The sequence below is a fragment of the Diachasma alloeum genome, unplaced genomic scaffold, assembly GCF_001412515.2.
Source record: "Diachasma alloeum isolate Michigan unplaced genomic scaffold, Dall2.0 Dall_scaffold_00580, whole genome shotgun sequence".
Taxonomy (NCBI): domain Eukaryota; kingdom Metazoa; phylum Arthropoda; class Insecta; order Hymenoptera; family Braconidae; genus Diachasma; species Diachasma alloeum.
In genome coordinates, this window is record NW_021680712.1 from 55875 (window position 1) to 81281 (window position 25407).

Here is a 25407-nt window from a genome sequence, read left to right on the forward strand (position 1 = left end):
GGGAGCATTTGGGTTTGTTTGAAGGATTTCCTACCCTTCAAACCATGAGTATCGGTGTTGGCGTCATTCCGAGAGGTAGCGACGCCATTCCGCGTGGTCCAACTGCTTTACCGAAAAACCGCACTATTTCACTTTTAATCACTCCTAAATAAGTACACGAGTACTTACCATGGTCTGGAGCGTTGATTTTGACTGAATTTGGATCACGGGGCCTCGATAATTACCTCGAAAGAGAACTGGTTCAGGGAGCTAGATCGACTCGTACCTCACTCTTAGTCGTCCGGGTGGATACTCTAATGGCGACTATCGCGTGTGTCCGCTCGGGCCTGTTGCATAGTGGTGGGGAGTCTGGGGGAGACGAGCCCCGTACGGTGCTGACTCGAGTGCCAGAGACGCGAACTATCGATTCCCGGGGTAATTGTGCGCGAAATATTTAAAGATTTAAATTTAAATTTTCCTAGAATTGATTCTGATTATTTTAACTGAACAAAACTGAAATTACTTGAACTCAACGTGAAACTGAGATGGCTGAGCGGATCTTCACTCCATCTACGATCGGAATAAGGTAGCTTATCTACAGAGGGCACTCTCCGGAGAGGAATTAGGACTTTACCAACGAAAACTCAAACGCAAAATTAACTAAACTAAAAGCCCAATGGCGATCCGTTTCGACGACTGGGCAATCGTCTCCACGGCCTTCCAACTGAAAGCCCTAACACTCTCGCTCAAGGGAACGCAAGCATTTCAACTCAACCTATGTACTCACTCTATCGACAAACCAAAAGGGTTACAGAAAACACTGGGTAGCACATTATCTTGGCCAAATATCCCACGGTGATATCCTGATCCTTAACCGAATTTATGTAGGGAAATCTCAAAATTACTAAACTTTAACTCAACAAAAATGACTCGAAAAAAAGAAATATCTGCAAAATATCTGGTTTATTTAATGAAGTTATTTAATGAATATTGTTCTAAAATTTTAGGGAATCGATTCACGCGATAGGTAATCAATTTAAGTAGTTTTCCGAACTTAAGGTAGCTCTGAAGTAGAGTTAAGGTAGCAGGTAGCTCTAATTCTCCGTATATATTTTTATATCGACAAAAAAGTAACGGTTTATAAAATTTTACTCTCTCTCTCTCTCTCTCTCTCTCTCTTTCTATACATAAATACCCTGGAGTTCCGTAGGTGACGAATTCACCTGGAATTTCGTCACAAGTTTCAGTTCAATCGGCCCAGTAGTTTCTGAGATACAGCAATTTCTAGGAAATCTTTGCTCAATATCTAAGAAACGACGTGACTTGATTCAATTTTTTTGACGTCAAAATCTTTGTGACGATATCTATCGGATCAAATCATAATATTACTATGTAACTATAGACAGTTTGGCAATAATTGGCATTTTTCATTTTTATGAAAAAATTGTTGTAGGCACGATAGCGCCCCGAAAAATCAAGATAGAAAGTTGAAATTCGGTACGATTGTAGTTCTCATAATATTACAGGATAGGATTGTGGATGGGCTGCATCGGATGAGTAGTTTAGGAGATATTCAACTTTTTGGGAACAACTGTTATGCTCAATATCTCCGAAACTACTGGTCCGATTGACTTTTTTTTTCAAAATATTTGTCATGGTATCTTCTGTCAAGATCAATCAAAATATGCATACCCTCCTATACAAAGTTTTCGAGATATCAGCGTTTGTCTAATTTTTTAAATTAAAATTTAATGTGGGCTCTATAATATGTGTTAAACTCGGACTAAACACCTGAGATTCTGGCTGCTAATTTGCATGATTGGCCCACATTTGTGTATGAAATTTTGTCTTAATCGATTCAGTACATCCTGGCGTAGAGTAACACATTTCGACACAAAAACCCTTGGTATTTGCCTGCGAGTTGAAATAAAGGTCACTTTATAGATTTTGGCACGTAGATTCCGGATCTGGCCTTATTTTTTCTCTAACACCTCTATTTTTCGAGAAAAAAAAATCTAAGTTGCCAAAATGTCCAAAAATGTACATTCTAGTGGAAAATTCATAGGAATTCTACTAATTGAATGAATGTTTTTATTTCATTTTAGAAGGTATAGAATTTCAAGTAACATAGGATTTAATTTAATTACAATTGGAGAAAGGGTATTGTTTTCAAAATAAATTTAATGATTTCATGATTTCTTCGTTGAAACGGCTCAGAATATTTCCCAGATCGTCATAGCACGTCAGTTCTCATTAATATTTGGGTATAGAGGAAAGGCAAAATACCGGGAAATTCTGAAATTTCCGATGTATTCCCCGGAGTTGTCTTCTCAATTCTTACTCTGCAAAGGTCCTTATAAATGGAGAACTGAGAAGTGAAGTCGTAGAACGAGATGCGTCTCTCATTCTACACTGAAAAAAATTTTCATGAAAATTACCCTATTTCCCTTAGATTCAAAAGTATTCATCGAAAATTGGCGCTAGAGTTAAGCTCACTCATTTCGTTTCATTTTTTTGCTAAGTAAATTACCAAAGGGTTAAGCTGACTCATGTTCATTCACTACTTCGCCGTTGGAGTAAATCAATTGATTTTTTTTCAACACCGCCTTACCCTTCATGGTGAGGATGATCCCCTATCAGTCCATTATATAGAATAGAATATGCGCGGCTGGTCACTTAAAGCGCCCAGAGTCACCTAAATCATACGATCTTTTATAACATCCGCCTTAATTTCGGTCAGTCAGCCCCAGCCCTGTGTTTCTCACTAGGCTAATAAGGCTGGTGACAGCCGCTTGTTGTAAGTCCTCTGGTTCCAGGAAAGCCTGGCCCCAGATTTTATAGCGACGGAGTGCTAATAGGGGGCATTTACATAAAATGTGGATGACGCCCTCCTTATCGCCTCCGCACAGTCTGCAGTCTTCTTGTTCTGCAAGTTTCATCTTGAACAAATGAGCTCTGAGAGCTGTATGACCCGTGAGGAGCCCTACTGCTACCCTCAGATCCCCTCTGTGAAGCTCCAGAAGCTTTCTGGTTCTAACTCTTAGTTGCCCTCTCATAAGCAGTTTTGCTTGTCTGCAGGTCGCAACTTTCTCCCAGCGCCTGACATGATCTCGCTGGAAATGTTCTTTAATAAGAGTTTTTCCCACTGCGAAGAGCATGCCAAGCAGGCCGTGTGAGGGCACCTTTTCTGTACCCTCCTTGGCCAGCTGATCTGCCTCTTCATTACCCAGAATCCCATGGTGGCCTGGTACCCAGGTTACGGTGATCTGGTTGTTTTTACCCAGTGTGTCCAATGCCTGCATGCATTCCCACACTACCTGTAACTCTGTAGTGGGTTTTCCCAGGGCGTGAACCGCCGCCTGGCTGTCACTGCAGATGAATATTTTCATCTTTTTTGTGTCTCTCACGTTCAAATACTCTGCACACTCAAGTATGCCCAGTATTTCTGCTTAAAAGACAGTTGAATGGTGGCCCAGTGGAAAACTCTCTCCGAAGCCATCTGTCAGACGGTAGATGCCTGCCCCAAAACTTTCATTGAAGCCAGAGCCGTCCATAAACCAGTAGTCCTCTCTTGGTCCTGGTTTAAGTTCCGAGTCTAGCCACTCCTGTCTGGGTGGTATACTCGTTCTGAAAGTTTTCCTGATCTGATACTTCCTAGGAATTCTATCCGTCTTACCTACGAAGGGTCGATCATTGATTAGGCTAAGCCTTGTATGGCCTTGGCCCGTCATCTTCCATTCTTGTTGACACCTTAGTCTATATGCAGTTGTGGTAGCACAACTCACAACCCTAAGGTCGAGGGGTGGGATACTGAGTGCTATTTCTAGCGCCTCAGTAGGTGTCGATTTCATGGCTCCTGTTGCAGCCCTCAGGAAGGTTCCCTGTAGGCTTTTCAACAGGTTCCTTGTTTCCGTCTTACTCACCCTCGGCCACCAGACGACCGCAGCGTATAACAGTCTCGGAAGNTGCAGTTTGTCTCGAAGGAGTCCATGATGGCCTGGTTTAGGGCAATCAAAGCCTCCTCCAGCTGCTTTTTGTTGTTAAATCTGAGGATGATATCCCTAAGATTGTCAGATAGACTTTCTCGGTAATTTCCCCAGTTTGTTCGTCTTGGGTTTCTTACCCATTCCGTTTCTTTTACTGTGTGGATGGACATTCTTATGGTTTGATGATCGGACGCTGAGAGGTCCTTTGAGACCCTCCAGTCTCCAATCATGTCTGCCACTCTATCCGTTCCCAGAGTGATATCTATGACCTCCTGTCGTCTCCGATCTATGAAGGTAGGTTCTGATGCCCTATTAAGGATATTTAGACCGACCCCCATTAGGAATTCCTGGAGGCTTTCCCCCCTGCCGTTAATGCCGGTGCTCCCCCATGCTACATGGTGCGAGTTGGCATCACAACCTAGCAGGAGTTCAAGTCCCTTTTCCTTCACATGGTTGCATAGGTCCTTTACTTTTTTCGAAGGAGGTGGTTCAGCCGAGTTATTGGGCATGTAAACTGACCCTACAACCAAGCTCATTTCCTCGCCTTGTCGCAGGCCCAGATCCACTTGTGCCACAGCCAGGTCTCCCTCACTAGCCTGTGAACAGAAGAAAGAGTCTAGTCCTTTAATAACAATTCAAGATCTAATTTTTTCCTGAGTGTTTGCGTGATAGATACTGCCACAACCACTGAGGCCCTTAATGGCATTGTCCACTATCCATGGTTCTTGGATCAATGCTATGACTGTCTGCATTCCAGCTAATAGCCTGACTAGAGTAGCCGAGGCTGCTTTGCGTTGATGCAAATTTATCTGTACAATGTGCACCCGGATTGCAGCCATAATAATGACTACTTTCCTGGTACCTCTATGTACCCTTCTTCTGACTTTCACTACGGTCTTTTGCAAGCAGCTTGACAGTTGCTTTTTGAATCCCGCAGTGCAGTCTGAAGTTGGAGGCTTTCAGAACAGAGAGTGATCGGTCGTCTATCAGCGCAACGAAGTGGGCACTTTTCGCGTCCCTGCTCTCACTGCCCCGAGCAACAACCCACTCTCTAGCCTGCAATCCTGCATTCTGTTTCTCAAGGAAGCACCTTGCTTCTTGAGCGGTTAGATCTGGGTCTTCCACGTGTAGTACAACCCTGTGCTTCTTCGGAAGCTCCGAGGCTGCGACCACACATACAATAAGCCTAGCTATTTTGTTTTCGAGGAAAAGGCTTTTCAGCCAATTTCCCATTTCCTCGTCAGTGCAATACACCATTGCCACACCTTCTCTTTCCCAGACACCGTTGAAGGTGGGTGCTTTCACCCCGTCAGGTAACGCCAGAATGGCCCCGTTCAGGAGTTTCTTCACCTCCGTTACCTCTTCAGTGCCCAGTTTCTGATCCGGATATGACTCCGGCATAACTGCAAACTTGAATGAGCTCGCAGTATTCTGAGCATATGTGCCCTGATCCTGCGTTCTCATTCTCTTTTCTTTCGGTCTGACTGAGGGGCTTGACGTGGTACGCTCCCATGGAAGGCGTTTTATTGCCTTCCTCACAGCCAATTGCCCCCGAGGTTTGTTGCAGCTTCGCTCTCTTGCGACGTCTATTCTCGGCTCCACTCAGTCTGACCCGATTCACATCGGTACCAGACTGATCAGCCTTGTCAGACTGTGTGTTCGCCATCGCTGGCCCTACCCGAAGTTACTTTTTCAATACTGAGATTTTTTAAATTCGTTTCCATTTTTGGTCCCACGAGTATCGCGGTTAAGCGTTTTCACTTGGTGCATTGCCGCGATTGCCCAGGGCTTGGCTTGTCTCGGGTGGGTTACACCCAAGACTACTCTCAGAGGTCGCCCAGGTTTCTGAGAGGCACCGTTAGCGACACAGCTCCCCCTGTGCCACGCATCCTTAGCTACGGTATGGCCGAGGCCATGGCTTACGCCGCTCACACACATGGATTGGGTGGGCTCCTCTTAGCGACCGCGGGCGGCAGTAGTTCTTAAGACCTCCACCGCCCGCGACCGAGCCCCTTCACTAACGACAAAGTGGGAACCCGGTGGAGGAGGTATCAATCCATCAACTATTCGAAATATTATTCCGTTATTGCTCTTGACTGTTCGAACTAATGAACGAATCCCCTTAATATCTCTCATCAATCGTAACATGTACTGCTGAATTCACACTGACAAAAGAGAGTGAAATTGTAAATAAATTAACGGGAATCAACCCCATCAATTGCGAGTATAAGCTTGTATAAGAATATTACAAATGCCTAGATGCTGCAAGTCTTCACCAGACTCATTCTGTTATGTTTGTGGTAAATACACTGTGGAGAAACAACGATGTAAGATCACAGCATCAGTTGAAGAGGGGTACAAATGTTGTTTCAATCGATTGATTGGGAATCTGGGCAAACCATGGGTGCTGAAGACGTGTTCCTCGTATTGCAGTCGAAATTTGGCTGGAGCAGTGAAGAAGCAAAGAAAGATGCCTTTCAGTACTCCAATGATTTGGAGAGAACCAGCCAATCACACGGACGATTGTTACTTTTGTCTAACTCTCATTCAAGGGCATTCGTCGAAGACAAAAGATCAAATTGTATACCCAAAGTTGAAATCTGTTGACCATCCGAATTTTTCCCCGGCTGATATTGCTCTTCCAAAGATTGATCCTCCAATGGATGATGCACAGGATGCCGTTCCACCTGATGAACTCAAGTCGAAGGAAGCTATGGAAGATTCAGAATTCAAACTACCTATCGTAAAGCGAATCAAAGAGAAAGTGATTCTTCCTGTCACCCCTATGAACCAAGAACAACTCAATGACTTCATCAGGAACTTAGATCTACCGAAATTTAAAGCAGAGTTGGTGGCTTCTCGGTTCAAAGAGTGGGGGTTTATTACCCCTGATGTCCGAATCACGATTTATCGCACACGAGATGATCAATTGAATCATTTTTTTGTTGAAGAAAGTAATTTATGCTATTGTTGCGATGTTGATGGACTAATGCAAGCTCTTGGAAGAAATCATGAACCAGACGAGTGGAGGCTATTCATGGATGGATCAACATCAAGTTTCAAAGCTGTTCTCTTACATATCGGTAACGAGTACCCATCAGTGGCAGTGGCTTACTCTACGAGTTTGAACGAGACCTATGCTAATATCCGAATGGTATTGCAGAAAATCCAATATGGACGCTATAATTGGCTCATTTGTGCTGATTTGAAAGTCGTTGCTCTTGTAATCGGATTGCAATTGGGGTATACAAAATATCCGTGTTTTTTGTTTCTGGGACAGCCGAGCAAGGGAAAAACATTACTGCCAAAGGACCTGGGAGACCCGAAATAATTTCATTCCAGGCCAACGAAATTCTGTGGATAAACCACTCGTGCCACCTGGAAAAATTGGCTTACCTCCACTTCACATTAAACTCGGTTTGATGAAAAATTTCGTAAAAGAATTAAAGACCAATGATCAAGCAATGGGGTACTTGAAGCAATTATTCCCTAAACTTAGTGACGCGAAACTCAAAGAAGGAGTGTTCGTGGGTCCACAGATTCGAAAAATAATGAATGATGCACTTCTCGATGAAAGTCTCAGTCCTACCGAGCTAGAAGTATGGAATTCTTTGAAAGAGGTGTGTCCTGACTTCCTGGGGAAACATCGTTCAAGCAACTATGTGAAGGCTGTTGAGAAATTGCTGGAGGGATACGAGAAAATGAAATGCAATATGTCGCTCAAGATTCATTTTTTGAATTCTCATATGTCTTACTTCCATAACAATCTTTGTGACGTCAGCGATGAACATGGAGAACGATTCCACAAGGATATCGCTAGAATGAAAACTCGTTATCACGGAAAATCCAGCCAGCACATGCTTTCTGACTACTGCTGGAAGTTGATTAGTGAGGAAAGCGGGATCACTCATAGGAGATCATCTTCCAGATGTTCATTCCAGAACACAGACCCTAAAAGGCGTCAAGTAAAAATGATTCATGAAATTCGATTTTTTGTGAGTTTTTTTTTGTCTCTAAACGGAATTTTCCTCTTAAGGTGAGCTAGAAAGAGATGAACCTTTTTCGATCTTCGACCTCTCTTGGATGAACAATTATACGGATTTGTTCTCCATTCAAATTTGTCTCTGGCCAGTTGCAAGCCCTTCGCCACCCCGCGACCTCCCACTCCTCAGAAATTCAGTCGACAATCACATGTTACTATATCCATTACGATTCTCATTTATTTCTCACCTATTAAAATGCAAAGCTAACCAAAGCGGTAACAGATTGACTGTGTTTTCGAGCCGAAAGAGTTCACAAAAATGAATTTTGAACAAAATCAAAATAATTACTCTAGTGAGAGGGTATCCTGAGTTATGGAACGATTGCTTCGTGAATTTTCTTGACGTGAATCAATTCTTGTGGGAGAGGATTGGTCGAGAGTTGCGTCCCCAGCTCTCAGGTATTTATTTCATCTCATCTATTACATTCTGATTTTTAGCTGGAATTTAGTTTTATTGGTTTTGAATTGGACTTTTCCTGTACGATAGGGTATCAAGCATGGACAAGATTCAAGGGTCTAGTGAACCGTTTCAAATTTCTCCTTGATTTAAGACGAGCAACTCAAGTTCCACCTAGCCGATGGATCTTTAAAGCAGACTGGCCCTTATTCCACGATCTAGCTTTCATGGAATCTTTAATCACCCATGAAGAAAACTAAAAAAAGCATCAGAGATGGGAGAGAAAATAAATATCGATGAGAACTGGCGTGCTATGACGATTTGAGAAATATTCTTAATCCTTTCGACGAAGAAATAATGAAATAATTACATTTATTTCAAAAACGATACCCTTTCTTTAATTCCAATTAATTTAATTCCCATGTTACTTGAAATTCTATACCTTCTAAAGTGAAATAAAAAGGTTCATTCTATGAGTAAAATTCCTGTAAATTTTCCACTAGAAGAATAAAAAACAAATATAATATTCTGCAATATTTTTATCAATTCCATGAGCAAGTATTATTTTATAACATAAATCATTATGACACTGAATAACTACATCGAACAAAACAAAAAACACTCAATCACCACCAAAAGTCATCCCGAGTCAATCAAAATTCATTTTCATCATATTTTTTTCGGTAAATGTGCAGATTGATGCCCTCAGCCTTAATTTTTCTGCCAAACATTTGATGTGTTGGTTGGCCATTCCTGAGCGAATATTTGGTAAATTTAAGAGTCGGAAAACACCTGAGATAAATTTATCAAAAACATTTTGATTTCGGGAGCACAATAGGTGCTATGGTCTGACTGCGGAAAGTTGTTTACATTCCAAGCCGTTTTGCTTGCGAATGTATAAAGACGATGTCAACACGTGCAGCTCAGTCAGTAGAAGGTATCCACCGGTCTGGTAAATATGAAGCTCTTTGCCATAGTTACACCCCACCAGAGTCCTTTGTTGTTCTCTCACTGTAATCTTAATTTATTAATTAATAATTTTTGCTACATGGAGGGCAGCGGTGGATTTAGGTTTTGTTACAGTGGGGGCAACGGGGGGCACCGCACATTCATCTCTTTGTATTGTCCGTTGTCTTAAGTGTGCCCACATGTGTTGTTCATGGGGCCAGTCACCGCCACGTCCACGCCGTTGGCCCCGGGTAATGCAAAGAGCGGTGAGGTAAGTAACTCATTCCATCATCTAATTGGCAATTCCCAGATCTTTCCGACGGTTGAAATTGTGTTTTTTATACATTGTCGGGTGTGGTGAGTCATTCTGTTGAGTTTGGTTGAGATCGGAGGTGAGGGCATTAATATGCACATTTACCAACCATGTTTTTTTTATACTTCATACAATCTAATATTTGATGAATATTCGATAGCCATAGCTGTGGCAGAGACAGAGGTTGACGTGGTCTAATTTTTTAAGATTTGTAAATTTTATATTAATTTCCATTATTCAAACTACGTTCGTTAGTCAATATTACATTTCATGTAAATATTACGTTGATACTCTTGCCTACGTTGAATGACTGATTTTTTACGTGTGGAATTGGTATTGCCTCCGTTCGGAAACTTATTACCAATGTAATTGGTAGAGAGAGAAAAAAATAGTAATGACGCATAAAGTAACGGTCACATGACTTCTGCCAGATAGGCTTCTACCCCTGTTTGTTTTTCTAACTTGAACATTTTGTAAAATTGTTGAAAAAAATCCGTGGAACTTAAATGTTCTAAATTGTTTTCTCCTTCCTCATTTCAACCAATTAGAGTGCAGTATTCGGGGTCACATGACACCTTCATATCAGTTTGATTTGGAATATTTGAACCTCGATATCAATTATTTCCCCACTGTTTATTCCTGAAATTTTCAATATTTGAGAGATACCGACAATTTTCGCTAATTTTCAAAAAACACGGATTTTCTCACATTTCTGCGAGAAATTTCATAATTTTGCTGCATTCGTTGGAAAGTTTCGAGTTCGACTTTTTTTACTCTTCTTTATATATAAGGACATGCGGCTATCCTACTCGCCTCTTCTCTGAGAGGCCACTGCGTCAAATTGGAGGCGACTAGGTACCTCTGGGTTTAACCCAACTTTTTGAAATGGGCGATTCCACAATTCTGGAGTTCAGGACGCCACGCACACCACACATATTTCGCGATGTTAAAACCCAGAGGTAGTTAACCCGGAAGGAGTGTGTTTATATACATATATTGTAAGGGATTCTGGGGAAATCCTTTCGCTCGTCGCGAGATCAACGGAAAAACTACCGGAAAAACCGTAAATATGCAGAGAAAATGACCCAGTAGAGCCAATAGTTTCGAATCAATTCATTTTTGTTAATAATTGGAGATTTCGAGTCATTTTGGATTCATTAGAATTTCGGTTTTGCGTTCTTACGCCTTTTTTTCTTATCCTTTTTTTTTCGTTATTGGGAATTTTGTTTTGCGTTCTGACGCCTCTTTCGTATTTTTGGATTCGTTTTGCCTTTTCTTTTGCGTTTCACGCTTTCTGTTTTGTTAATTGGATGGGGAAAAATTAACTATATAGGGCCGATAGAATTTTCGTGACTTAGGCCGAGATATTACCGAGCTGCGTGATCAGTTTTGAGGATTTTTTCCTTGGTTTCGAATTTTCGGGGATTGTGTAGGAGTAGTTGGAATACTACCGCTCAATTAGGGTCAACAAGGTCACGCGGTCAATCCCGACCGTTGCTCTCGCGTGAATCGCCAAGGTCGTTTGAGTTCGATTTTTCTAATTGTTTTCATTTTTTTGCAATTAAGTTTTGTTCGTTTCTTTCGTAATCTATTTCCCTAGCCCCGTCTTCCCGAGAGTCCGACTCCGGAGAGGAGATTATAATTAAATAGAAATTTGTCTTGAGTTAAAAACCCACTCTGACATCCATTTCAATCGTTGGAGTAATTAATTTTTGTTTAGCGTTATTGAAATTTGAATTTCGTTAGGTAGAAATCCCGGTTACCGACCGTTATGTAATCGTTGCGCAATCCAGGCGCACGTGGCGCTCTGTCCACGTCCCTCTCCGTGCGCCGAGCCGCCATTGAACAGCAGTATCGATTCTCGCAGCGTCAGAGTGACCACGTGTTGAGTAGTTTGGATTTATTGTGCCGTTGGTGAATCGATTATTGGTAGTGTAAGACAATAGTGGGTGAGTTAGGAACATTTTGAACGACGTGAGTAACATATTGGGCGAGATTGAGGAATTTTGACTGCGGCGTAGGCGAATGGGAAATTGCGTGGTATTCGCTGGTGAGTTTCGCACATATGTTTGGTGTTGGAATTCGCATGTCTCGGGTTAATGTCGCGTTCTTTTCTCATCTCAGGGTTTTTGAATCATAATTTATTGATTTTGAGGTCTTGCTCTGTGCGGTAGAGCTTAAATAACGCCTAATAATTGCATTAATCGCCTGTCAGGTTTTGCGGGTTTGACGCCGCGGGAGATTTCCATCTGCCGGCCATTTTCCACTCACCACCGACTTCCTGTGACCCTCGGGCCTCAACTTTAATGCCCTGCACCCCAGGGGACCCCGCAGCGCGCCGATCTCCTCTTCAAAAGGGATGCCTCCGAGGGGCAAAGGGGGGACGTGCTCGTGCGCTTCCTGGAAAAAGGGGAGAAGGAGCGTCCGAAATTTCCCAATCTCGGCCCCTTACTACTCACGGTTGATATACTCACAAATTTTAGTTTTTGTGTGTTTTCGGAGAAAACGTACTGGCGCCTAACTTTTTGATTATAAGATTGGTCGCCGAGGACTGCGTATTTTTGTCTCGTGTCCGCAGAGGGGCAAAATACGTCACAAGATATATATTATTTCATATTTAAAATTTCATCAAATATTAAATTCAATTAAAAATATGACATAATTGATTAAAGAAATTTCATTGGATTCAATAAAATAATATGAAGCAATGAATTATATACTACAGAAGCAGATGATATGCGAAATGACCATTCGGAAGCATATTGCTAATTTATTAGCAAAAAAATTATACTATATTGATACAAAAGCAATTTCCCACTTGTTTAATTAATTTTTTTTTTCAAAATAATCGTTTGATACCCAATTTTAGAAAAGAAATTAGTAAGAAAATCCCTGACGTCAATTGTTTTGGGCTCCGGATTTATCCTGGAACTGTTCATGTACAGAATAAGATCCATCCATCTCCTTGCATAGAGAATTAAGAACGATCAATCATTTACATTGAGTACAGTTTTCAATCTTTGATTTGTTCATTTCCAGGTTCGTGACGAATATCGATCTGATTTCGATGGTGGCAGAGGTGGTTATGGAAAAATTCTACAGCAAAAAGTCACTCCAATGGGTGAAGGAGGTTTTACGCGATAAAACAAATCAAGTTTTGATACACTAACGAAGCAACCAAGAGAGCTAACATTCTTTCAGTTGAGGTTCTTACTGTACATTTTTTATTCGTTAGGTCACTTAGTTAAACTGATCATTTTTCTCCTATGTTCCTCACTCATTGAAGATTAAATTGATAATTAGATACATCCTACTATCTGTTCAACTGACAACTGTAACTAACAAAACAAAAATTAAACGGACAATATGTGAAATCAAGTATACCCGAGGCAATGTCATTTCATGTACAATGTTCGCTATTCTTTATTCATTACGTATAAAATATTATTCTTCCTAAAGCATAAAATTATTACTGTGTTGAATAATGAAAATATTTTAAAATTTTTCGGGACAGGCAGCCTCAATCTGACAATTATATATGATGAAAATTCTAATGAACATTTCATCGAGAATTATTCCAAGTATTTACACTAGGAGTAGTTTATTCTGTACAGATAAGGCACATCGAACTGTACGTGAAAAAAGTCTTTGATCACGGCATTTTCTCATCGTACTCAGAAGAAAAACTCATGTAATGTTGCTCATACATTCAAAGTTTTTTTTTCATAAATTTGATAATACGATTGAAAATTTAATAACTCATTCTCAGTATTCAAACATTGAAGAATTTCACAGTATGCAGCATAATTTTTTCCCGGCTGGCTTCTTCAAAACTGCTCTGATTGCTTCGGCAAATACTAGTTGGAGGTTCTCTTGATTCATCGCTGAACATTCAACATATCTTGACGCACGAATTCGTTCTTTCATTTTTTTACATTCTTTTGGTGTTATTACTTCGGTTCCTGTCTGATTTCTTAGGTCACCTTTTGTGCCTGAAATGATAAAAAAGAACATGTTAGATTGAATCATTGATAGGATTTTTGTTCAGCAGTCAAAATTCCACCATTCATGTGATGATCTCAAAAGTAAGGAGTTTCAAAGATAAATGTCACCAGACTTTTTATGGAGCTGTATGAAATCATAATAAATTAAGTGCCTTTAATGTTCTGGTTGGAACTGATAATCTTGTTCTTGTTGCTTTTATTCTTTTACTTCTTACATGGAATAAATAAATCTATGACCTGTTTTATATGCGCAATTCCCACAAAAATGATACAATGAATTTCAATGGAATCTTCACTCGAGATACCGCGAGACGAGAAGGAATATTTCTCCCGTCGAATGAGATACTCTCGTCTCGTCGCGTCTCGTTTCCACATGTATCATTAAATTTTTGTGCTCTGAAAGGTCAGTTGTAAATAGTCTATCGAGATTTTTTCATCGTGAGTTCAAATATAGCCCAGTGTATGGTAAGCTAAGGCTGAAGCGTGTTCCCACCGATACTTGGAAGAGACTTGACAATCACAAAGCTAGGCGAGGCTTTTACTACTGATGGAACTAACTCCATTGGGGGAAGCAATGCAACTGCCCTTCTCCTCGTGAACGAAGAAAAACTTAAAAAAAAATAATTCAATTTATTAGATTTTTCACAAACCCGGTGATATGAATACAGAGTATGAAACATGTCTTGTCTTGTTTAGTTTCTCATCATCCTTCTCTCGTCTCGGCGACATCTCCAATTTTCACTGATAATTAGATTGAATTTCAAGTCCTCGTTATGATTCAAGTTATAAAATACTGTGCTCAGTTCCGCACAACAAGGTATACCATAGCAGTTCTAGAACTTTCTGAAGATTTCTCGAATATTCTGGGAATTGCTAGGTTTTCTAGGAATTGCTACAATTCTAAAAAAAAACAGAGATTGACAGATTTATTCAAAAATGTTGCGATTTCTGGAACATCCAACTAAATTTTCGGGTCTCCTGCGAAACTCGAAAAAATTCTAAATTTTTCTAGAAAATTCAAAAGAATTCTCTTTATCTAGCGACAGAACCCTTTTGAATTATTATAAAATTATTGCGCCACGTTCCATACTGCAGTATGTGACATGCATACGGTCATTCGAAACTATACTAGTTGGTGTATAGTAAACCTAGAAACTAAAAAGTCACTGAGCCTGCAAAATTCAGAGTTGATACGTTTCGGAATGGTATTTTTTCGAAATGTGAAAAGTTAGAGGTGATGGATAATTGGACTGCGCTTTTCTCAGAATCAACGATTATCGAGAACTTATCGTGTTGGAATCGTTGAAATTAGGTATGTGTTGCAATGTGTTATTTTCATTACAATTATTTCATCGTTTTATGTAGATCGTCATATGGTCTTTCTGTTGTTAATTTGGTCGCCACCAGACTTGAAGCCAAACTTTCCAACAACGAGAGTTATTTTTGAGAGTGATTCTATTTCATTGACTCATTTTTATATTAAGTACCCCCCACTCATTGGTCGGAAGACTTCGGTGGAATTCGAGAAACATTGAGGGATTTTTGGCACTGTCATCTTTCCCGCTGAAACCGATGGAATCTCTAGTATCTACTGGGTCTTGTAAAGCTTTGAAACTTGATCGTGAGACTATGGCGCTGAGGCGACAGGATATTCTAGACGAATGGGATGGGAGTCTACGTCAGGGAGAGACAGTACCATCATTTGGGCCCAGCGATGCCGTTGGATTATAATTTGATATTGCTTAATTAATTGAATGTAGCCGGAAGGGCAGAATGCTAATTTATGAGCCGATGCTATAATCAAATTTTCAATTTGTATCTTCGTTCTGTTGAAATAAGTAATTATTCAATGCATTTTGATAACGCGGAGACGTAATTTCGTTAGAGCGCAGGGGTGAGTTTCTAGGATCAATGATAATTGGAGTTCTATAGCAGGGAGGGGACAGCGCTCATCGAGTGATCGTAGCTCCCAATTACGGCGGTTACAATAGATCAGGGATGGGCAAAGTCCAGGTAACTCGGAGCTACTGCAATAAAACCAATTAGAAAGGGCTATAAAGTTTACAACTCTTCCAATTACACGGGTTCCCGTGCGATCATAAGTGGGGGTAACGAAGTGAGTGCAGTGGGGATAGCTGCATGAAGAGTGCCTCATGCACTGTCAGTCACTGTCTGTTAGTCAGAGGGGGCCCCATAAATAGAGCCATAAAAATCCTACGCCCGGTACAAAGGAGCCTATTCAATCCATTGTAACCGAGCTAATTGGGTCCGGGAGCTACGATCACTCGATGAGCGCTCTGTGCCCTTCCCTGTTCTATAGTCGTAAAGCGGAGGCCAATAAGATTTATTGCCGCGCAATTGATGGTTACCGTGATACCTAAGGTAAATGTCCCGGTACCTGACTCAGTCCCAATAGCTGAATCGGCGAGTATCCGATTGCCAATTTCTTTCGATAAGTAATTATTTCTTCTCAAAAATGATGATATTTAATTTTTTTAAGAAGCGTAGGATTTCAATGATTCTAACGAAATAAATTCCATGTGGTTGGTATTCCCGAAATAATTTGGATTCAACAATTAAAGTTGATACTCGCTTGAATTGCTCCTCTCGGTCCGATTCCTAGCGTCAACTACTAAGAGGTGACTCATCAAATGATAGTGATTCATTCAGTCATGCGAGTATTGAAAAATTATTTAAACAATTCATCAAGCAGGGACTGACTTAAATTTTCGTAAAAGTAGTAAAAATTTCTAGAAAAACAATTTTTTATGCCAATAAATAGCTATTCAGGTATTGGGCCATCAGGCCTAACCTATGTCCGAGTAGCTGAATTCGTTGTTTCACTATTAAGTTTCGTGTTGTTACACGTGTGAGATATTGTCATCAGTGAAACTATCGAAAATCCTTCAGTGCACGTGAATAAAATAATCAGAAATTTTGTTTTCTTCAAACTAAATTTTTCCTCTAGAGAGAAATTTTAGAGAGAGTCTGCACATCTACCGACTGGAATCTGAAGAGTGTTATTTTATTGAGGAAGCTTCCTGAATGTTTCTTCTATTTGCATAATGTCATGATGATGATCCATATGTCATAATATTCGTACCAGTCTATTATTTAATGAACGATATTTATTATTAAGTGTAGATTTCCGTGGCAATAACTTATGATTCGACTACTGGGACATGGGAATTCAGGTATTGGGAGATGGACGTTTTTTGGATTCAACTACTAGGACATAGCTCTTACATAATAAATTCGTTTAGTTTGAAGTTTGTTTAATATTTTTATGGCTAAAAATAATTTTTTTCGGTCAAATAAAGTTGGATAATCCTCTAGATTAATTCCTCTATGACCAATATAACCGAATTTATTTTTATGCACGTTCTTTCATTGACTCTTCCTTAAAGAGTTAGCTACCGGGACATTCACCTTATATTAATTTGGGCGATCGGTTCTGTTTTGGTGGTGATAGCGTGCGGTTGTTTTCCACGCCTGTCATGTATTTTTTGTAAGACGCCATTTTCGGAAGCCATGTGTGGACTTCGGCGGGCCTTTTTGGGTTCTAGTTCATTGGAATTTTTGCATTGATCGGGACGTTTGAGTGATCACCATGCAGCTGGTAGTTCTTTTGATCTTCGAGTTGTTTTGTGGCTGAACTTTGTTGAGCGTGGTGGCTAATCAATTTTCATTTTGTAAGGGCAGGATCTCTGATCTTTGGCGTCTCGGACGCATGTTAGAGTCTTTTAAGTTAAGGCCCATGACAGATCTTGTACTTGATTATCTAGTTTTAGTTTCAGACGAGAGCTTGTCCGCTCAATAAATAATTTTTCCTTTGAGTCGTTATATGTTTAATTGGTTGAAGCTTTCCACGTATGAAAAAATTCTTCCTTAGATAATCTTAAATTAGATTATTCTTAAATTTAGTAAATCCGTGTCCAATAATTTTAATAGAAAAAATCTCAAGACGAAAAATGAAACAGAAAAATCGAAATCTATTGACTTTTTCCTATCAAATATCTCATAGAATCAGTGTAAAAAACAAATAGAATTTTAACGAGAATTGCCTAGAATTTTAATAGAATCCCAATAGAATTTCTAGAGAATTCCAATAGAATTTTCTAGCGAATTCGCCAAGTTTTTCTGTTGAATTTTTTCGTACGTATCATTCACGTTCATTTGTATTTGTGCTCATTTTTGAATGTTTTGCTGGTGAGAATTATTCGATATTGTAGGAGTTTTGCGATCTGTCGAAATTAATTCATTTTCATTCGGTTACGAACGAAGTCTCGTTGTTGTTGTATACAAGGTGTCCCATTTGAAGCAGTATGGCGCAATATCTCTTGTACGGAGGATGGAATAGCAAAATTGCTCAAATAAAAGTTGTAGGGTTCGGAGGGGGAAATTTAGTGCTGATGGAATCTAGGCCCCCATTGCCTATGTTTCTATGCTACGAGCATAAAGTCAGTTTTTTAAAATGACAACAATATTTTTCACCCCTACAAAAGTTGTTCGTCTCGCCGAGAAAAGTTCAACCATACCATGTTTTTCCATGGCGTCATCGTTTTCATGTGAATAATCGTACGAAAATCAAATTAACGGAAATCATCTTTATTAAGACTATCTTACAAGTTCTATTCCACCTACGGTACATGTGTCTTCGTGTAGGTATTGGGAACAGTAATTACAGAAGATGTTCGACGTTACCGCCATTAACAGCAAGGCACAACTCCAGCCGGTGTCGGAAACTGCGAACAACAGAACGGAGGACTTCAGATTGAATGTTCTCGATTGCTTGTCTGATCTCTCACAGAAGAATAACATCTAGCTCATGCAACGTCCCTTACCTACCTCAGTCATTTTTTATTTACATGGTACATTGACGAGATAGTAAATAAATAACATTCCAGTGTTTCTGTGTGGCAAGATATAGTCTGAATAAAGATATTTCCCTTTCGTTTGATTTTCGTACCATTATTCACATGAAAACGATGACATCATCGAAAAAAATGGTATGGTTGAACTTTTCTCGGCGAGAGGAACAACTTTTGTAGGAGTGAAAAATATTGTTACCATTAAAAAAAAAATTTTTATGCTCGTAGCATAGTAACATAAGCAATGAGGGCCTGGATTCCATCAGCACTGTTTCCCCTTCCGAACCCTGCAATTTGTATTTGGACAATTTTGCTGCATCCCCCCCCCCCCTTCTTACGAGAGATATTAAGCCGTACTGTTGCAAATGAGACACCCTGTATATATTGTAACGTGGCACTTTTGAGATTTCGACCGTTCAGAGGTCGGGATTTTCCAGACGAGGAGTCACTTTATTGGCGACGCGAGAGTCATTTTATGATTTTTGGACCTTATTAATTAAGCTTTGTTTGTATCGAATTGTTGTCTGACCGCGCACCGAGTCACATCGTGGGATGGAGTTTCGGATCATCGCGGGATGGAGTCCGGATCTTCGTGGGATACTCCAGTAACCTGTGTTCGGGTCTCGGATGCTATGAAGCAAGAGACATTGGACCATGACGTTTTTGAATGGCCTCGCACACAAATAAGTTTACCTGGAAGACCGAGTAGCGGCGCCAGTACATGGAGTTAAAGAATTGGGACTCAGACGATCATCTCATTTTCGGATTGGAGAATTCTGGGCTGACTTCAGACGTCCAGAAAAATGACGATTGTTGATGAAAATGATTCTGTTAATTTTGGTATTTAATATTGGTCATTTGTTATGAGATATTCACGTCGGTAAATATATCGCAGGCGGGAAATAATTATTGAGGTTTCCGTTGGCTCTGGTTGGGTATGATTTCAACGTCCAATCAAAGCGGAGAGGTTGTCATGGCGGGACAATTATTTGGTGGTCTTGTTTCGGACCGTTGTGGCGTGAGTTAGGGCTACCGGCAACGGTCACTTCTTGTTTGGACACCGGACTCATCGCTGTGCGATTATTTGGCGCGTGATATTGTATCGAGTTTGCCTTGGGGAAATTTACTGTCGAGATCCGAGACTCTTCTGTGGGCTATTTTAAACGTTTTGGAAAAGGCTTGAGACCAGATGGACCGTCATCGAGAACTAATTAACTGGTGAGGTGGATTTATTTTGAAGTGTAAAAGTGTCTCACAAGGAGTGAGTTTTGCTATTGGCTTTTAACGGACGCCTGGTCCGTGGCGATTGACGCCATTTGAGTTGCAATATTTTCAGGCCGAAGCTCACCCCTTGTTCGGCAGAGTTGTGATTTTCGGGTCCCAATTCTTGATTACCTAATTTGTCCGATTAATTTATGGAATTTGTATTTTATTTCCTCCGGATAAATTCCAGTAATTTCAATTGACTCTAATTGATTTAGTTGACTCTCATTTCGCCATCGCTGTGTATTTAATATTGATTTTTGGGTATAACGACGGTTGAAATCTCGGGGTCAGTGATATTTCCTCTGGAGATTTTCCTATTATTTTCATGGCCTCCAAAGCCAGACCAACATCGCATTTATTCAGCGTTCATCTGTTCGGGAACCATTAATATTTCGTTGGCATTGACAGAGGGATTGTAGCGTTTGAAACTCGATTTTTGTCTTGTTGCCGGATGACCTATGCAGTTGGTTGTCGGCTGTTTTATTTACGTTTTCTCTTGAGACTACCCCGCTCTCAATACTGCTGGAAGTTAGGTCTTGTTCTTGCCACTCTTGGTGGACGGGGTCACTCTCGAGGGTAATAGTAGATACATGTACCGTGATCATTTGGGCTCATTGGTGGGTTACTAGTTATTTTACCGTATGACCGTTTTGAGTGACTTCAGGGTAATTCACTAATTTTGATAGTCTTTAATTGACTAGTATTTTAACTTTTGACATATCGCGATTAGGGAATTGTATTCTATAGAGTCTTTAGTTAATGTTTATTTATTGTATTTGTCGTTCGTTTTCATTTTTGTTGTGGGATACAAGAACCGAGGAATGAGGCCCATGGCACTGACAATAAGACGGGATTCTAATCATTTTGTTTATTTATTTAGATTTTATTTGGTCATTAAATATTCGTATTAAATTAATTTTGTTATGTCATATTCTGACTTCTTGCGCTGATTTTGGATCCCAGTCATTTAAAAATAATTATTCGGAGCAGCATTTTGGGACCCACACGGAAAAAAAGAAAACGGTGAAACACCTGAGATTTACACGAACGAAGCGCCTCAGCAAGCAAATCCCGTCATTTTCCCTGCGAAACGCGCAGAAAACTCTCGTTCTCCACCGTTAGTTATTTGAAAAATCAACAGTAAGTCAAATTTGCGGTAAAAATCATGAGAGTTTTGGAATAACTACAGTATTACATAAGGCGTTATCCTTTACGTAAAAAGTAATTTACAGAAGGACCAAACGAATAGATGCTGCGATAGAGAAAGATGTAGTTTCCCATTTCATATCTATACATATATATCGCGGCTCGAGCCGCGATATAACTATTCCTATACGGTACAAATATTTTCTGAGATTCGCAGGGTGATTCACGTGCGATCTAACGATCGTAATTTAACAATTGGTTGTTAATTTATTTTTCAACAACTAGTTGATGATTTTCAACAAACATTCGTTGAATTTCAGTGAGTGCTTGTTGAATTTCAACGAGTATTTTTCTCCACAATCATCATAATTTTTTCATATCGCTTCTATACATATTTTGAACGCCAGAAGAAGCATTTACACCACTCCTTTCAAGAATAATTCAAGTCCTCTGATTTATTTTATCTCTCAATAAATTGAGCAGAAGAGGGTCTGGCATGCATTGAGAAAAAAAAACATTGTTGCCACATATTCATTTACTTGAGAGAAATATTTATTTTACTTGAGAGAATTTGATATGTATAGGAGCACCTAGTTACCTTGAAGAATCAGTCGAATTGCCTTGTAAGAGCTGGTAGTTTGCCACCTGTAATTCCACTTTGAGATATTCCTTTTATATATTTCGACATACTTCAGTTGTTTCTTTTCTGACGAATAAAGATATAAAAAAAAATGGGCAGAATGTATTATTTCTTATTAGTCTATTCTCAGAGAATGAATGGAAAGTATTCTAAGCGTTATAAGTATTTCTCCTAATGAATTTCAATCATTCACGAATCACCACATGATTCAATCCATACGACTATTTCGTTTTTATGTACATGCAGAATCGGTGGAATGCCGGGGTTTTTCCCCCGAAGCGCGCCGCTCGTGTTAATCTCAGGCAGAAACCCTGCGATCTCAGGTCTTTCACCGTTTTCTTTTTTTCTGTGCAGCCGCCTCCGCGGTTAATATATTGAGCTATCGGCAGCTGTTCCGTCGTTGGTTCAATCTGTGGAATTGGAATTTTAGTTTTTGTGCGTTTTGGGAGAAAACGTACTAGCGCCCAACTTTTTGGTTATAAGATTGGTCACCGAGGGCGGCCTATTTTTGTCTCGTGTCCGCAACGGGTCAAAATACGTCACAATATGCAACAACAACAAGAGCTAATGCATTTGGGGAAGAATACATAATTGATGGTACCTTAATACCAAAATTAAAAATTAATACCATTTCAAAATGGTTATTTTGGTTTATTTAAGTAAATAGATATAATTAGGTATTCAAAATTAGGCACGCACAGGTGGTAAGGAGTCTGATATGGAAGGACAGGCAGACTCGAGAAGAGGATTATCTCACTTCCGGCTATGCGGTCTCATTCTCAAAAAGGTGCGACAGTCTATGCAATTCAAAATACATTAAAGTTGTTCCGATATTTCGTATATAATCCGTAATTTATTTTGCTTTAGTTTGTGGCTCGTGAACAGTGAAATGCAACTGTTTTGATTCTTTGTGTTCGGCCGACTCGTTTAACGTTTCGTACCACTGTTCGTGTGGTCTTGTTTCACTTGCATCATCTCACTCATCGTTATGTCGCAATAATTCAGGGTTGTCTTTCTTTTTATGAGTTATATGGATTTCATCTATCTGAGTGCCGTCGCAATTCTGAGCTTTAACTTTAATTGATTTTTCTGACTTATGTGTTGAGTTGAATCTGTCAGTATGCATTCATTTTATTGTCATTTGTTTTAATTATTAGTCTATTATTCCGTTAACGAATTGGGACTTATTGATTCATTCATTTTCCTGTCTATTTATTTCTTTTTGTTTGATTTCGTTGACGTAAGGAAAAATAGTCAAACGGAAAAATTGTCAAATGCGAATGCGAAGGGAGCGCCATCCGGTAGTGACGCCACGGAGTATGGTTTTTGGGGTAAAGAACAGTTTTCAAGTTAGGATTGTATAGATAAATTCAAAATAATATTTAGTTTAAGATAATCAATTAGGGAGATATCTCAAGCACATTGAATTATACGATATCATACGATATCATAGGGGCAAAATGGATATTTTCTGACCTCATTCGATTTCTTAGAGGTAAAATAAGTCTTTTCTGTACTCCTACGATTACATGGGGGCAAAATGGGTTTTTCGTCTACTCCTACGATTTGTTAGGGGTAAAATGGGTCTTTTCTGTACTCCTACGATTACATGGGGGCAAAATGGGTTTTTCGTCTACTCCTACGATTTGTTAGGGGTAAAATGGGTCTTTTCTGTACTCCTACGATTACATGGGGGCAAAATGGGTTTTTCGTCTACTCCTACGATTTGTTAGGGGTAAAATGGGTCTTTTCTGTACTCCTACGATTACATGGGGGCAAAATGGGTTTTTCGTCTACTCCTACGATTTGTTAGGGGTAAAATGGGTCTTTTCTGTACTCCTACGATTACATGGGGGCAAAATGGGTTTTTCGTCTACTCCTACGATTTGTTAGGGGTAAAATGGGTCTTTTCTGTACTCCTACGATTACATGGGGGCAAAATGGGTTTTTCGTCTACTCCTACGATTTGTTAGGGGTAAAATGGGTCTTTTCTGTACTCCTACGATTTCATGGGGGCAAAATGGGTATACTGTGAACTTTTTCAATTTCATTGGAGTAAAATGGGTATTTACTGACCTCATACGATTTCATGGGGGCAAAATAGTTTTTTCGTGAACTCATACGATTTCTCAGGGGCTAAATGGGTATTCTGTGAACTTTTACGATTTCATTGGGGTAAAATGGGTATTTACTGACCTCATACGATTTCATGGAGGCAAAATAGCTTTTTCGTGAACTCATACGATTTCTTAGGGGCTAAATGGGTATTCTGTGAACTTTTACGATTTCATTGGGGTAAAATGGGTATTTACTGACCTCATACGATTTCATGGGGGCAAAATGGGTATTCTGTCAACTTTTACGATTCCATTGGGGAAATCTAGGTATTTACTAACCTCTTACGATTTCATGGGGGCAAAATGGGTCTTTCGTGAACTCATGCGATTTCATGGGGGTAAAATGGATTGCGTATAGAATTTATATAGGATTTTCGCGTATGATATTCGGATATTTTGATACGGATATTTTGAATACAAATTATTGCTATACGATTTCTATAGGTTTGATCCTATACGACACACTGCCTCATGTATATAAACATTTCATATAGAGATGCACCATTTCTCTACGTTTTTCTCCAGAGCGTTTACATATCTTTCGTACGAAAACAAAAAATTACGTCAAAATTTATGTATAGAAATAAATCGTATAGAAAATATTCCTATACAAATATCCGATCATCATGTACGTAATTTCTATAGGGTTTCATACGTAATCCGGAAAGAATATTTTTATAAGATTAATAAGTTATTTTTTCAAAAATCTTCTGAAATGGTCAGACGTTCTCCGTCAAAAGTCTTGAAGAAATTGTATTCGAAAGATAGGTTGAGATGTCTGAAAATCATCTGAAAAGTTGAAATNGAAATAATTAAAATTTAAACAATATTTTTATGTCATTGAATTATTATTGAATTACTATTCAATTACTATTTTTCTTCAATGAATTATAAGTTATCATAAAATCTCATGAAATTTATAAACAATTGTATTCGAAGATTATTAAATAGTTTAAGGAAAATGCTGAATTGTTTCAAAAAAATTAAATAACAAAGATGTTAAAGCTAAGTTGAAAATAAGAGATAAAAGGGAATTGTGGAGGGAATATATGGGCATTCCAAGAACAATNACCTGGCGGTCCTGTAATGCCGTACTTTTTTCTATTAAAATTATTCATATAATAATAACAGAATATAATAATTTCGATAATAATTGTCGACTTGGAAAAGAATGAATAATTAATANGGGGTATACCCTCCTAAATAAACTATAAACACTTGTGCGCGATAGCAGCACGACAGTTACATTTACTGTTGCAGTTGCAGTCATCGCTACAGTAGTAGTGGCGTAGCTCATATCTGAGAGTTAGTATACTCCAGTTTCTTTTTGGACCTGGTTCCAATTTTATTATCGACCTAGTAAGGCGATATTTCAAGTCTTTCGCAACTTTTTATTTTCATTTAGTCTTGTCTGATTATTTTCCATTTTAGTCTTTTGTGACTAAATTATTTTCTTAGATCTCAAGTCTTGTGACATTTTTTCAATTATNGTGTCTAGTAGGACATGTCCCTTAAATCCGTTATTTCCTCAATGAATCACAGTTGCAATGGATCAGTATACAGTACAGGGATGAAGTTATCACATCTCNTTATTTTCCATTTTAGTCTTTTGTGACTAAATTATTTTCTTAGATCTCAAGTCTTGTGACATTTTTTCAATTATTTTATTGTTTTTAATTAAGAATTTAAACCAAAGGC

The 25407-nt window shown here is 39.3% G+C and overlaps 2 protein-coding genes across 6 annotated transcripts in view; one reads left to right on the top strand and one right to left on the bottom strand.

Annotated features, from left to right (window-relative positions):
• Window positions 1-13046, top strand: part of LOC107043462 (nuclear cap-binding protein subunit 2) — a 44815-nt gene extending 31769 nt beyond the window's left edge. Inside the window, exon 4 of the mRNA XM_015264989.2 lies at window positions 12705-13046. Coding sequence (XP_015120475.1) covers window positions 12705-12809 — 105 coding nt within the window. The 3' untranslated portion in view covers window positions 12810-13046. The remainder of the gene's footprint in view (window positions 1-12704) is intronic.
• Window positions 13047-13063: 17 nt separating this feature from the next.
• Window positions 13064-25407, bottom strand: part of LOC107043459 (ras-like GTP-binding protein RhoL) — a 217184-nt gene continuing 204840 nt past the window's right edge. For all 5 annotated transcript variants that reach the window (XM_015264981.1, XM_015264979.2, XM_015264980.1 and 2 more), the window contains exon 5: window positions 13064-13657. In XM_015264981.1, the coding sequence (XP_015120467.1) occupies window positions 13455-13657 (203 nt within the window). In that variant the 3' untranslated portion in view covers window positions 13064-13454. The remainder of the gene's footprint in view (window positions 13658-25407) is intronic.